We start from the raw sequence: 14,039 nt of genomic DNA, 5'->3' as shown, positions 1-14,039 counted from the left end.
AGAGGTAGAGTTAGAAATGGTGCTGTGGAGGGGTGCGCAGCGGCTGGCCTGGGCGGTTCAGGACTTGCTCCTTTGCTTTCCTGACCCAGGCACTCCCCTTCCCCTAGGCTCAGTCCTGGCCCCGGCCCTGCTGCAGCCCCTTCTTGCCGGCTCTGGGTTGGAGGCAGGTGTCTACTTCGGCTTTTCTCCTGCCTTGAAACGGGGCCTCATCCCATTCATGAGTTCTGAGTGTCAGTCTTATCAGAGAAATGGTGTTTCTTTAGAAATCAATTAAAATAAAAATGCCTTTTTGTTCTTAGGTAAAAGTAAAGAAGCAGAAATAAAAAGGATAAACAAGGAACTGGCAAATATCAGATCAAAATTTAAAGGTAAGTATGTTTAACCTTTTCCATGAAATGTCCTGTTGTAAATTTTCTGTAGTAAGAACCCAATCTTTTAATACTGTCTTCTTTTCTCCCACACTAAAGTGAAGTTCTCAGTTTGTACAGTTTCTATCAGGGCTCTGTCAGAATTAGGAAATGGCATGTGTGGAGCTGGTTAGGTGGGGCGGCCCCTCCTGGTGTCCGGTCTTTTCCTGGAGCTGGAACAGCACTGGTCCAGTGCGCGGCTGCATGTCACAGTATTAGCCACCAGGCCGGTGTGCTGGGGGTTCAGAGGACAAACACCAAGTACGGGAAGTGCTCTGTGCAAGGCGTCACCGAACGCCTCCTGCTGATGGTCAACAAGGACCTGACCCGCTCTTGGTGGACTGCCTCTCTCTGAGCCAGTGTGTGGGCTGAGTGCCTTCCCTGAACATCCTTACTTTGAAGAATTGTGAAGTACAGATTTAGTTTTCAGCCCTTAGGACATTTTTGAAACCCCAGTTAATCCTTCAAGCCTTAATTTTTCAGTTAATGTTTACAGATTTGCGACCTGGCTCACCTTCCTGAGCATACCTTAGCCACAGTGTAGCTGAAATTGCCCAGGCACAATGAGTCAGGGAGAGGGCTGAGCCTGAGCCCTGTGGAACTGGAGGGACAGGCAGAACACAGCTTGGGGACTCCTGGAGTTTCATGGGATGGGTGCTTTTGAGGGCTTGAGAATGGATATCTGGTAGTTTCTTTTTCTGTTTTTTTTTTTTTTTTTTTTTTTTTTGAGATGGAGTCTTGCTCTGTTGCCCAATGTGGAGTGCAGTGGCACGATCTTGGCTCACCGCAACCTCTGCCTTCCAGGTTCAAGCGGTTCTCCTGCCTCAGCCTCCCGAGTAGCTGGGATTACAGGTGTGTGCCACCACATGCCTGTAATTTTATTTAGTAGAGACGAGATTTCTCCATGTTGGCCAGGCTGGTCTCAAACTCCCAGCCTCAAGTGATCTGCCTGCCTCGGCCTCCCAAAGTGCTGGGATTACAGGCGTGAGCCACTGTGCCTGGCCTGGATGATTTTTGTATTTTTAGTAGAGACGGGGTTTCTCCATGTTGGTCAGGCTGGTCTTGAACTCCTGACCTCAAGTGATCCACCTGCCTCTGCCTCCCAAAGCGCTGGGATTACAGGCGTGAGCCACTGTACCCCGCACGGCTGGTTTTTGTATTTTTAGTAGAGACGAGGTTTCTCCATGTTGGTCAGGCTGGTCTCAGACTCCCGACCTCAGGTGATCCGCCTGCTTTGGCCTCCCAGAGTGCTGGGATTACAGGCATGAGCCACCGCGCCCGGTGTGCACCTTTGTTCTCAACTGTAGAATGGGGAAACCAGTGATCTCAAGTTGGGTTCTCCAGGATGTGAACTCTGAAATGGGCTGTGTACAGAAGGGTTATTCAGAGTGACACTAGTGAAAAGTAAAGGGCAGAAGCAGATGGAGATGTGGGTCTGACACAGTCGCCACCACCTGCCCATCAGGGAACTCGGGGGCCCAGATTACTGGCCGGACGCGGTGGCACTGGGTTGGAAGGGCTGCGCCCTGGCACCCTCTTGCTCAGCCGTGGCTCTCAACCTGGGGGAGCCTGACCCTGACAAAGCCAGCCTTACTCTTGGCGTCACTGGGCCTTCACTGAACGGGATCTGCGTCTGCTGTGCTCATTGTGAGGAAATGAGGAAATACATAGAAATTGCTTGAAAAGAAACCAGCACCCAGCCAGTGTGAATCCATTTTGTTATTGTGAAAAGAGTTCGTGGCCTTCAGAATGGTAAAGATTAAATTTGAATGGAAGATTTTTATAGGTTTCAGAATAATAATCTAATTTGTTGAGGTGTAACTTTAAAGACTTTGTTAGGCTGTTAAATTTACAAACTCTGACCAGGTGTGGTGGCTCACGCCTATAATCCCAGCACTTTGGGAGGCTGAGGCGAGTGGATCACTTGAGGTCAGGAGTTTGAAACCAGCCTGACCAACATGGTAAAACCCCATCTCTATTAAAAAATACAAAAAAATTTAGCCGGGCATGGTGGCACATGCCTGTAAACCCAGCTACTCGGGAGGCTGAGGCAGGAGAATTGCTCTAATGTGGGAGGTGGAGGTTGCAGTGAGCTGAGATCGTGCCATTGTACTCCAGCCTGGGTGACGAGCAAAACTCCATCTCAAAAAAAAAAAGTGGGGGCCAGGCATGGTGGCTCACGCCTATAATCCCAGCACTTTGGGAGGCCGAGGTGGGCGGATCGCTTGAGGTCGGGAGTTCGAGACCAGCCTGGCCAACATGGTGAAACCCCATCTTTACTAAAAATAGAAAAATTAGCTGGGTGTGGTGGCGCATGCCTATAGTCCCAGCTACTTGGGAGGCTGAGGCAGGAGAATCTCTTGAACTGGGAAGGTGGTGGTTGCAGTGAGCCGAGATCTCGCCATTGCACTCCAGCCTGGGAGAAACAGCAAGACTCCATCTCAAAAAAAAAAACTTTTTAAAATAAACTCTGTATAAATGTTTTGGGACTAAAGGAGACTTCATGCCTGTCTGGCTGTCCTAGATAGGGAAGGTGGCCCTTCCTACACAGTGATCTGTTGGCTTTTGTTGAGCGCGCACGTACCCTGGGTGGCGGCAGCAGACACAGAAGAAAATCTACTCCTTGTCCGTAAGAAATGTGCTGCCTGAGGCCTGCCCTGCCAGCTGTGGGTAGATGAGATGCCTTAGAGCTGTGCTGTCCAATTTAGAAATAGCGTATCAGTCACACTCATAGGTCTAAATGTTCTGGCAGCCTCATTGTAAAAAAGTAAAAAGGAGCAAATGAAATTAATAATATATTTTATTTAGTTCAGTATATCTAAAATTTCGTTGTAATCAATTGAAAAAAAAAATTGGCCAGGACGGTGGCTCACGCCTGTAATCCCAGCCCCTTGGGGAGGCCGAGGTGGCTGGATCACTTGAGGTCAGGAGTTTGAGACCAGCCTGACCAACATGGCGAAACCCCGTATCTATTAAAAATACAAGAATTAGCTGGGCATGGTGGCGGGCGCCTGTAATCCCAGCTACTTGGGAGGCTGAGGCAGGAGAATCGCTTGAACCTAGGAGGTAGAGGTTGCAGTGAGCCGAGATCGTGCCGGTGCACTCCAGCCTGGGCAACAGAGTGAGACTCTGTCTCAGAAAAAAAAAAAAAAAAACTACAAAAACCAAGATACTGAGTTATTTATTTATTTTTTATTGTAAGATACTTCTGAAGTATTTCTTTTTTATTTTATTTATTTTTATTTTATTTTATTATTATACTTTAGGTTTTAGGGTACATGTGCACAATGTGCAGGTTTGTTACATATGTATCCATGTGCCATGTTGGTTTGCTGCACCCATTAACTCGTCATTTAGCATTAGGTATATCTCCTAATGCTGTCCCTCCCCCCTCCCGATACTGAGTTATTTTATACCAGGTCTTTGAAGTCTAGTGTGTGTGTGTCACACTTAAGAGTGAGTCTAACTTTGGACTGGCTGTTTCACTTGCTCACTGACTGCATGTGGCATGAGGCTGCTGTGTGAGCACTGCTGATTTAGACCAACCCTTCTGCTGAAAACAATTGATCGATTGATTGATCTATTGATTTACTGAGACAAGATCTTGCTCTGTTGACCAGGCTGCCCAGTGCAATCACAGCTCACTGCAGCCTCAACCCCCGGGGCTCAAGCCATCCTTCCACCTCAGCCTCCCAAGTAACTGGGACCACAGGCACGCACCACCACGCCCGGCTAACATTTAAAAAAAGTTTTGTAGAGATGGGGTCTTGCCATGTTATCTAGGCTGGTTTCAAATTTATGGGCTCAAGTGATCGGTCTGCCTTGACCTCCCAAAGTGCTGGGATTATAGGCATGAGCCACTGCGCCTGGCCCCTAGGAGTGTGGGTCCACTCATGGGTGGAGGTGGGAGGCTGTTAAACACCTGAAGTGCATAGAGTGGCCCCCACAACAGAGGCCTTGGCCAGGGTGTCAGTGGTGCCAGGGCTGAGGAGCCTTGTCTAGAGGGATGATAGTCAAAGACTGGAGACCCACTTCCACTGTGAACTGAAGGCCTCACCCAGAGGGAATACCCGTAGGGCAGAGGGAACTGTCAGCGAGCCAGCCCTCTTCCAGACTTGCCGCTGGGTGTCTTGACATGGGGGTGCTCTATACAACCTCAAAATGTTGGGAAAGTTACAACCAGGGAAAGAATTGATATCCAACAAAAATGCCTTTTAAGAATGAAGCTAAAAAATACCTGCTGAAGACAGAAATGGAAAGAATTTCCTACCAGAAGGCCTGTGTTAAAGGAAATTCCAATGGAAATAATCCCAGATGGAAGTGTGGAGATGGAAAGCACGGAACGGGCAGGAAATTCCAAATGAAATAATCCCAGATGGAAGCGTGGAGATGGAAAGCACGGAACGAGTGGGAAATTCCAAAGGAAATAATCCCAGATGGAAGCGTGGACATGGAAAGCGAACGAGTGGGAAATTCCAAAGGAAATAATCCCAGATGGAAGCATGGAGATGGAAAGCATGGAACAAGTGGGAAATTCCAGTGGAGATAATCCCAGATGGAAATGTGGAGATGGAAAGCATGAAACGGGCAGGAAATTCCAGTGGAAATAATCCCAGATGGAAGCATGGAGATGGAAAGCATGGAACAAGTGGGAAATTCCGGTGGAAATAATCCCAGATGGAAATGTGGAGATGGAAAGCATGGAACGGGCAGGAAATTCCAGTGGAAATAATCCCAGATGGAAGCATGGAGATGGAAAGCATGGAACGAGTGGGAAATTCCGGTGGAAATAATCCCAGATGGAAATGTGGAGATGGAAAGCACGGAACGGGCGGGAAATTCCAGTGGAAATAATCCCAGATGGAAGCATGGAGATGGAAAGCATGGAACGAGTGGGAAATTCCGGTGGAAATAATCCCAGATGGAAATGTGGAGATGGAAAGCACGGAACGGGCGGGAAATTCCAGTGGAAATAATCCCAGATGGAAGCGTGGAGATGGAAAGCATGGAACGGGCAGGAAATTCCGGTGGAAATAATCCCAGATGGAAGGGTAGAGATGGAAAGCTCGGAACGAGTGGGAAATTCCAGTGGAAATAATCCCAGATGGAAGCGTGGAGATGGAAAGCATGGAACGGGCAGGAAATTCCGGTGGAAATAATCCCAGATGGAAGGGTAGAGATGGAAAGCTCGGAACGAGTGGGAAATTCCAGTGGAAATAATCCCAGATGGAAGCGTGGAGATGGAAAGCATGGAACGGGCAGGAAATTCTGGTGGAAATAATCCCAGATGGAAGGGTAGAGATGGAAAGCTCGGAACAAGTGGGAAATTCCAGTGGAAATAATCCCAGATGGAAGCGTGGAGATGGAAAGCACGGAACGGGTGGGAAATTCCAAAGGAAATAATCCCAGATGGAAGCGTGGAGATGGAAAGCATGGAACGGGCAGGACAGCAGGAGATGTGTAGGTCACGTCAGTGCATTGTGTCTGGTGGTCATGTCTGTCTGTGGAGTTTCTTCAGTTGTGCAGTGAACTTCAAAGAGTTGAATCCATACTTGTTTGCCATCAAGGAAACTGTAGGCCCAAATGGCTTCCCTGTGATCTTTATCCTTTAGTGAGGGTTGTTAGGTGTGACCATCTGATGTGTGGCCTAAGGTGTGTGGACAGAGGTGTTCATGTCAGTCCTAACCTCAGCTTTAAGGGAGTCTCCCCTCTGGGCTCTTCCTACCTCTGCTATGGTAAGAACGTGCTTTGGGTGGCATGGGCCTGGAGCAGAGCCATGCACAGCAGGCCTGTCCAGATCTGACGGTGTCTTGATGGCGGCCCCGGCTGACCTGCAGACGCATGGGCAAGAAATCAGTGCTTATGTGCACCTGCCATGCTTGCGGGAGCCCAGGGGAGTTACTGGGATGTTCACGGGTGTGCCTTCCATCTTTAAGCCTTTAGAAAACAGCTGTTGTGTTCTCATACTCTACAGAGACATGGTAGTTTCTTTCTTTCTTTTTTAAAGAGACAGGGTCTTGTTCTGTTGCCCAGGCTGGAGTGCTGTGGCATGATCCTAACTCACTGCAGCCTTGACTTCCTGGGCTCCGGTGATCCTCCTGCTTCCACCTCCCGAGTGGCTAGGACTACAGGTGTGCACCACCACGCCCAGCAAATTTTAAAACTTGTTGTAGAGATGGGGTCTCGCTGTTTCCCAGGCTGATCACGAATTCATGGCCTCAAGTGAACTCACCCACCTCAAGTGAATCCTCCCAAAAATGGTGGGAATACAGGCATAAGCCACTGCACCTGGCTGGTAATTTCTTATTATTGATCAGCTCCAGGAGTTTCCCAGGTTGTACACATTAATTTGCTAAATAGGCCGGGCGCGGTGGCTCATGCCTATAATCCTAGCACTTTGGGAGGCCAAGGCAGGCAGATCACTTAAGCTCAGGAGTTCAAGACCAGCCTGGGCAACATGGTGAAACCCTAAAAATCTCTACTAAAAGTACAAAAAATTAGCCATGTGTGGTTGCACATGCCTGTGGTCTCAGCTACTTGGGAGGCTGAGGTGGGAGGATCACTTGAGCCTAGGAGGTTGAGGCTGCAGTGAGCCATGGTCATGCCACTGCACTCCAGCCTGGGTGGCAGAGCGAGACCTTGTCTCCAGATAAAACACTTTATTTTTTCTTTCACTTGGGCAGCCTGTTTTTCATTTTGCCGTTTGCTTGATTATTAATTCATTGATGTAAAAGGCAAAAATTGATTGAGCAACTGCCTTGTGCCACACACTGTTGTTGGGGCCGGTGTGTGTTGGTGAGGAAGTGGAAGGAGTCCCCACCCTTCCCCCGAGGGTGTGAGCCTCATGTAGGCTGTGGGGGTTGGAGAGTGTGGAGCCAGCAGTACCTCTGGCTGGTGACCAGATGGCTGCCGACCAGTCAGGGCACTGTCCCTCTTCCCAACTTTCAGGTCAAGAGAAAGCCTGGAGCCTCTGGTTCCTGACTCACTCTCCAGTTTATCTTATTCTACTTGATATTTTGTTATAAAAAAAATACCAGGCTGGGCGTGGTGGCTCACGCCTGTAATCCCAGCACTTTAGGAGGCAGAGATGGGCAGATCACGAGGTCAGGAGTTTGAGACTAGCCTGGCCAACATGGTGAAACCCCGTCTCTACTAAAAATACAAAAATTAGCCCGGTGTGGTGGCACACGCCTATAATCCCAGCTACTCGGGAGGCAGAGAGGCATGAGAATCGCTTGAACCTGGGAGGTGGAGGTTGCAGTGAGCCAAGATTGCACCACTGCACTCCAGCCTGGGCAACAGAGCAAGACTGTCTGGGAAAAACAAAACAAAACAAAACAAAACAAAACAAAAACAAGCAGATTTCAGTCATTCTGAGGTAGACATTTTGTCACATTTTATCGTCTGATGAGTCAGTGAAAGATGGTGCTCATAAACCTGTGTTGTGACCTTACATTGCCTCAGACACGTGATGCTCCTTGGGTGCTGTGCTGTTTCATTTTATTATTTTATTTTATTTATTTTTTTTGAGATGGAGTCTCGCTCTGTCACCCAGGCTGGAGTGCAGTGGCGCGATCTCGGCTCACTGCAACCTCTGTCTCCCAGGTTCACGCCATTCTCCTTCCTCAGCCTCCCGAGTAGCTGGGACTACAGGCGCCCGCTACCACGCCTGGCTTATTTTTGTGTTTTTAGTAGAGACGGGGTTTCACTGTGTTAGCCAGGATGGTCTTGATCTCCTGACCTCGTGATCCGCCCGCCTCGGCCTCCCAAAGTGCTGGGATTACAGGCGTGAGCCACCGCGCCCGGCCCTGTTTCATTTTTATAATAACCTGCTGAGAAAGCTGGGCTCAGAGAGGTTAAGGAATATGTCTGTGACCACAAGACAAGCAAGTGGCTGCATCTTTCAGACTGGAGCCCAAACTTAATCGTGATCCTTTTATGGTTTAGGATGAGGTTTCCCAGCCATTCTCTCCTCTGATCTGCACAAACCAAGGAGACAGGTATTACTGTTATCCTCCGCCTTTTATAGCTCAGAATATTAAAGTTCAACTCAACATTTTGAAATTACTAGAATAAAAAAGTAATTCTAGCCCAGTACTGAAGCTAGCATTTTGAAGACTGTATCAGTCTAGGTCCTTTCAGGAGCGATAAACTTCACAGTGGCACCTGCCAGGGGAGCTGGCGGGCTCACCTGCCACCTGCCCCACCGAGATGGGTGAGGGTGTGGAGCGAGCATTGCTGCTTGTTTCCCGTGGCCCTGGGTTAGGCCAGGAATCCACATGCTGCCACATGAGCAGCGAGACTGAGCACTGTGGCTTTCTCCTCGCGCTGGCGACTTCCGCTGCCCCTCACGATGCTTACGCAACAGGGGTGGTGTGCCCAGGGGAGTGCTCTGTGACATCCCTGGGAGGCCCAGAGGTGATCCTGCATCACCCTCACTGTCCAGTGGGCTCAGCTTCTAAAGGTAGGCCTAAGTTTCCCAGCACCCGGGAGCTCTAGAGCAGCTCTTCGTCTGGGGTCCCGCAGGAGCAGAGGCTGGTCGGCTCCTCTCGGAGAGAGCCTGTCTCTGTCTCCATCCCTGTCTCTGTCTCCGTCCCCATCCCCGTCCCACAAAACTCAGCCCAGTTGGGCCGTTGGTCCTCTCCCCTGTCAGTTATTTTTTCCTTTGAGAGGTGCTCTGAGTAACAGGGAAGTCTCCAGAGGGAGGAGGAGGTCAAGCAGTATTTTTGGCTGTGGTTGTCCAAGGCGGCTTCCAGCGGGTGATGGAATCTGGGCTGGGTAGGAGACACGGTGCTGGGGCTTCCCACTGGAGGATCTCTGCTGCGCAGCCCGTGCTCAGCTGTGTGTGCCCTCCTGCACAAACAGGGCACGGAGAACGTGTCTGCTGGGACCCCTTGGGCACAGCAAGCAGATAACTGGGTCGAGGCTGGGGGAGGGAGGAACCAGGTCGGGTCTGCTTTTATTTATATCATCTGGTCTTTTAAATTATGTTACTTTGCCGCTGACAAGGAGGGGGGTTTCTCATGAGCTCCTCAGAGTGCAGCATCCGGCTGACTGGCCGACTGGTGATGCACCGTTCCCCAGGAAATGTGGCCGGTCTGTATTCTACACAGCCTGAGAGGTTGTCCATGGAGGTGTGAGCGCCCCAGCCCTTCACAAGAAGGGGGCCAGAGTGGCTGGCGTGGCTGAGCTGTCTTCCCAGCCTGCGTTCCTTCACGCTGTGGCAGCAGAGTCTCTGTGAGACTTGGCCTGCACAAGGCCGCCTTTCCTGCTCGCCTCCACAGCCTGCTGGAGGCTGGCTCTGAGGGACACTCCCTCACCTCTCAGGTGGGATAGAAATTCCTGGCAATGCAGAACGGCCCCCTTTTTTTTTTTTTTTTCTTTTCTGAGGTAGGATTTCACTTTTGTTGCCCAGGCTGGAGTGCAATGGCGTGATCTCGGCTCACCGCAACCTCCGCCTCCCAGGTTCAAGCAATTCTCCAGCCTCAGCCTCTCGAGTAGCTGGGATTACAGGCATGAGCCACCATGCCCGGCTAATTTTGTATTTTTACTAGAGACGGGATTTCTCCATGTTGAGGCTGGTCTCGAACTCCTGACCTCAGGTGATCCGCCCGCCTCGGCCTCCCAAAGTGCTGGGATTACAGGTGTGAGCCACCACGCCGGGCCCAGAATGGCCCTTTTTTTAAGGGTTGGTTTTATATTTTGGAATTTTATATTCTGCCAATTACATGTTTTGAACCTGCCCTGCCGTGATCCCTTGTGAGGGGCTCAGACAGACTGCGATGAGGGCAGAGAAACAGAAGCCCTAGGGGCCGTCGCGTGTGGCCCTTGTTTTCATGACCAGCTGATTTGCCCTAGAATGGCTGTGAAGTGGCAGATAGTTTAGACTGTGTTCATCTGCCTAAATTAAACTGATTTCAAAGACAAGCTTGATGGTTGAAGGCAGGGTTTGCAAGTTCCATCACAGCAGGGCCCTCTGTGGGATTTTGGCTGGTTGGAGTGAGGCCCTGTGAGGGCCAGCTGGGCTGCACCTGCCCAGGGTTGTTGTGGGAGGGTAGAACTCTTGTTGCCAGATGTTCTGGTGCCTGTTTTTAAAAGGGAAGTAAAAAACTTGGATTCTCATGAGTACCACGAGTTTAGAAAGGTTATTCATGCTCAGCAGCATCTGCACTGCACCTGCCTGGGCCCGGCCACCCCTCTCTTGGAGGCTTGTCCGTGCTGCCTGCTGTACTGCTGTACTGCCCTCTGCTTTCCCCTCTCCCCTGCCTCTGCCCGCCTGGAATAAAACCTCTTCCCCACCTTTTCTGTAGGTGACAAGGCTCTTGATGGCTATAGTAAAAAAAAGTACGTCTGCAAGTTGCTCTTCATCTTTCTCCTTGGTCATGACATTGACTTTGGACACATGGAGGCTGTGAACCTGCTGAGTTCAAACAGATACACGGAAAAGCAGATCGTGAGTATCGCTGCAGGTGGAGGCGGTGGAGGGTGGCGTGTGCCTGGCAGGACTGAGTCCCCGTGCCCGCGTAGGGCCTCTGCTTCCTTCTCTACCCACAGCTGACATGAGCCACGTGGGTCTGCTGCAGATGGAGACACGTGCCCAGTCCATGTTAGCACCTGCTGCCAACACCCTGAGGGCTCCCTTCCCGCCCAATCTTTGTGTTCTTCAGGAAGCCCCGATGCCCTCACAGGGTTCCTCCCCTTGCATGCGGTTCTCCTGATGAGGTGGCCATGCCTTTCCCTCCTTTCTTCGCAACCTCCCTTTCGGCGAGTTTCAGGACTTCCCGGTTGGTCTGGAGCGTGCTGCACGCGGCCCAGCGTTTGATGTGGTTGGTGCCCTGTGCCCATGAGGTTGGCCTCCAGAGGAGGGGAGGATGTCTCCCTGCCACAGTGCCTTGTTGACACACTGTCCCAAGTAGACCTGTCCTGTGGCCCCTTGGACAGCTTTGTTTCTGCAGTAGGCGTTGGAGGCACATGTCTGGGTCTTGGTGCGGAGGGTGCTCGGCCCACCGTCTCCCCAGCCATGCATGGTGTCCCGTCACTCCGTGGAGGGTGCTCGCCCCACCATCTCCCCAGCCCTTGCCGGGCTGATGCACAGTGTCCTGTCACTCTGCTTTTGAAGCCTTCTTGGGCTCTGCAAGTTGAGCTGTGTAGTCTCTTGTTGTCACATTATTTCTGTGTTTTCCCTGGTGGTATAAAGTAATATTTTCTTCCATTTGTCAAAAAATTTAACTTAGAGAAATTAAGAGAGACTCTAGATGTCTCAGGGGTTTTGATAAGTATTGGTATTTATTCAACAAGCATTTGTGGAGTGCCTGTGGTGCACCATGCAGTGTTAGGGGGGATGGGGGATTAGCCTTGAGGACAGAGGCACAGGGACCAGAACTTGGGCCCTGCCCTTGTCCTGGGGGAGATGGGTGTCACAGGGCTCCACAGACACAGAATTTGAAAGGATTTGAGAGAGGGAGTGGGGGTGGGTGTGTTGAGCTGAGGCTGGAGGGAGGGGAAGTTAACTGCTGGGGGCTGAGAGTGGGAGGAGCAGGGCCAGCAGAGCAGGTGGTGCCTGGCAGTGGCCTGGGCGTGCAAGTGCAGGGCTGAAAGGGCAGCGGTGTTTGGAAGGGCGGGAGCTCCCTCGTGGCATCTTCCTGGGAGCTGTGGGAAGCTGGGCACATCTTTAACCTGGGTGGTCAGTGATGGGTTGGGTCTGGAGAAAACCACTGTTTCCCTTTGGGTGGGGAGGGTGTGACCTTTGAGGATGGCTGGGAAGAAGTGGCAGTGACACAGGACTGGGGTTTGCCCTGGGTCAGTGGGGGTGGCGGGGGGCGGCGTGAGGCTGTGACACAGGCAGATTAAAGAGTGGGAGGGAATAGGCAGCTGGGTTTCTGGAAATCATTGTAGCTAAAATCAGCCTGTCGGTGAAGGTTCCCTCCCATCTTAAGTTGAGGATAGTGTGACGTCCGGAACACTCAGACGCGTGGCCCACAGTGAAGTGAGTGGGACCGGGGGGTCCGGTTCCTGTTGGCGTCTGGCTCATGGCACGCTAGTCAGGTGTGCCCCACAGGAACGCTGCGCCATGAGAGCATCGTAGCGGAGGCGTCCTCGGTTCCACTGGGACAGACGTTTGCTGAGTCCTGAGAGGCGCAGCTCCCACAGCAGTGCCCTGGGTGCGTGGGTGGTGCCCAGGCTGCTTCCGCGTCTGTGTGTCACTGCTTGTTGGGTGACTCAGGGACACAGGCGGACTTGGATTGTCATGAGCTTTCTCTTCTGTCTTTTGGAACGCAGGGCTACCTTTTCATCTCTGTGTTGGTGAACTCGAACAGTGAGCTGATCCGCCTGATCAACAACGCCATCAAGAATGACCTGGCCAGCCGCAACCCCACCTTCATGGGCCTGGCCCTGCACTGCATTGCCAGCGTGGGCAGCCGGGAGATGGCCGAGGCCTTCGCTGGGGAGATCCCTAAGGTCCTCGTAGCTGGGTATGTGCTGGGCTCGTGCCGGGCTCCTGCTGAAGATGTGCTGCTTTCATGCCAAATACATCAAATATGGAGCTGCTTAGCCTAGGAAATGTTTTACTCTCCCCATCTTATGGGAGATGAGATGTAGCCTAAGGTGGGATCCAGAATTACAAGTTTAGGCCGGGTGTGGTGGCTCATGCCTCTAATCCCAGGACTGTAGGAGGCCAAGGTGGGAGAATCGCTTGAGCCCAGGAGTTCAAGACCAGCCTGGGCAACATAGGGAGATCCCATCTCTACAAACAGTTTTACAAAATTAGCCAGGTGTGGTGGCGTGCTCCTGTCATCCCAGCTACGGTAGGCTGAGGCAGGAGGATTGCTTGAGCCCAGGAAGTCAAGGCTGCAGTGAGCCATGTTCATGCCACTGCACTCCAGCCTGGGCGACAGAGCGAGACCCTGTCTCCAAAGCAAAAAGAGAATTACAAGTTTAGATTTCAAGTAAAGTGCAATCTAATACCACTGAGATTCAAAACACAGATCAAAGAAAACGCCCAAACCCTGCCAGCAAAACCAAGGAGGGGCTTCAGCCCCACAGGGCACTGGGTAGAATGATGCATCTTGGGGCAGCTCCTCCTCGCGCCCTTTCCCAAGGGCTTCACTCGGAGAAGCTGAGCACCATGCCGGAGCGCCTTTGGCTATCTGTTCCGTCCCTTGTTAATTTGGAGAGAAGCCTTGTGGGGCTGAGTCATCAGCTCTGGAAGAGCTTAAAGCAACCCTGGGGTGTCTGTGCCACAGGCAGGGCCCCCACCTCTGTGTTCCAGGATATCCTGCGGAGTTGGGAAACTGACCTCTCACCCACATGGTGCCACCCGGCTGAGCTAGGCCTCAGGCCATGGGAGAGTGGGTGGACATCCACCCAGACCACACAGTGAGGACTGGAGAGAAGGTGGTGGGAAGGCATGAGAGAAACAGGCCTAGACTGGTGTCTCAACTGGGCCACGTTGGCTTTGTGAGGGCACTGGGCTGTGTCTTGGGGCATTTTGGTTGTCATAGTGGGTAGAGACCAGGGTGCTGCACCCCACACCGCACAGGATGCTCTACAACAGAGAATGAGGCAGCCTTCTATCCAGCTGTGAGGTGAGGACGTCCCACAATAGAGAATGAGGCAGCCTTCTGTCAGCTG

The 14,039-nt window shown here is 51.6% G+C and overlaps 1 protein-coding gene across 5 annotated transcripts in view; it reads left to right on the top strand.

Annotated features, from left to right (window-relative positions):
• AP2A2 (adaptor related protein complex 2 subunit alpha 2) overlaps nucleotides 1-14,039 on the top strand; it is an 88,483-nt gene that overhangs the window by 35,126 nt on the left and 39,318 nt on the right. For all 5 annotated transcript variants that reach the window (XM_055260026.2, XM_055260025.2, XM_055260027.2 and 2 more), the window contains exons 2-4: nucleotides 300-368; nucleotides 10,718-10,860; nucleotides 12,687-12,880. In XM_055260026.2, the coding sequence (XP_055116001.2) occupies nucleotides 300-368; nucleotides 10,718-10,860; nucleotides 12,687-12,880 (406 nt within the window). The remainder of the gene's footprint in view (nucleotides 1-299; nucleotides 369-10,717; nucleotides 10,861-12,686; nucleotides 12,881-14,039) is intronic.

This window comes from Symphalangus syndactylus, chromosome 21, assembly GCF_028878055.3.
Source record: "Symphalangus syndactylus isolate Jambi chromosome 21, NHGRI_mSymSyn1-v2.1_pri, whole genome shotgun sequence".
Lineage (NCBI taxonomy): Eukaryota > Metazoa > Chordata > Mammalia > Primates > Hylobatidae > Symphalangus > Symphalangus syndactylus.
Note: the sequence above shows the minus strand (reverse complement) of the source record. Positions and strands in the feature narration are given on the sequence as shown.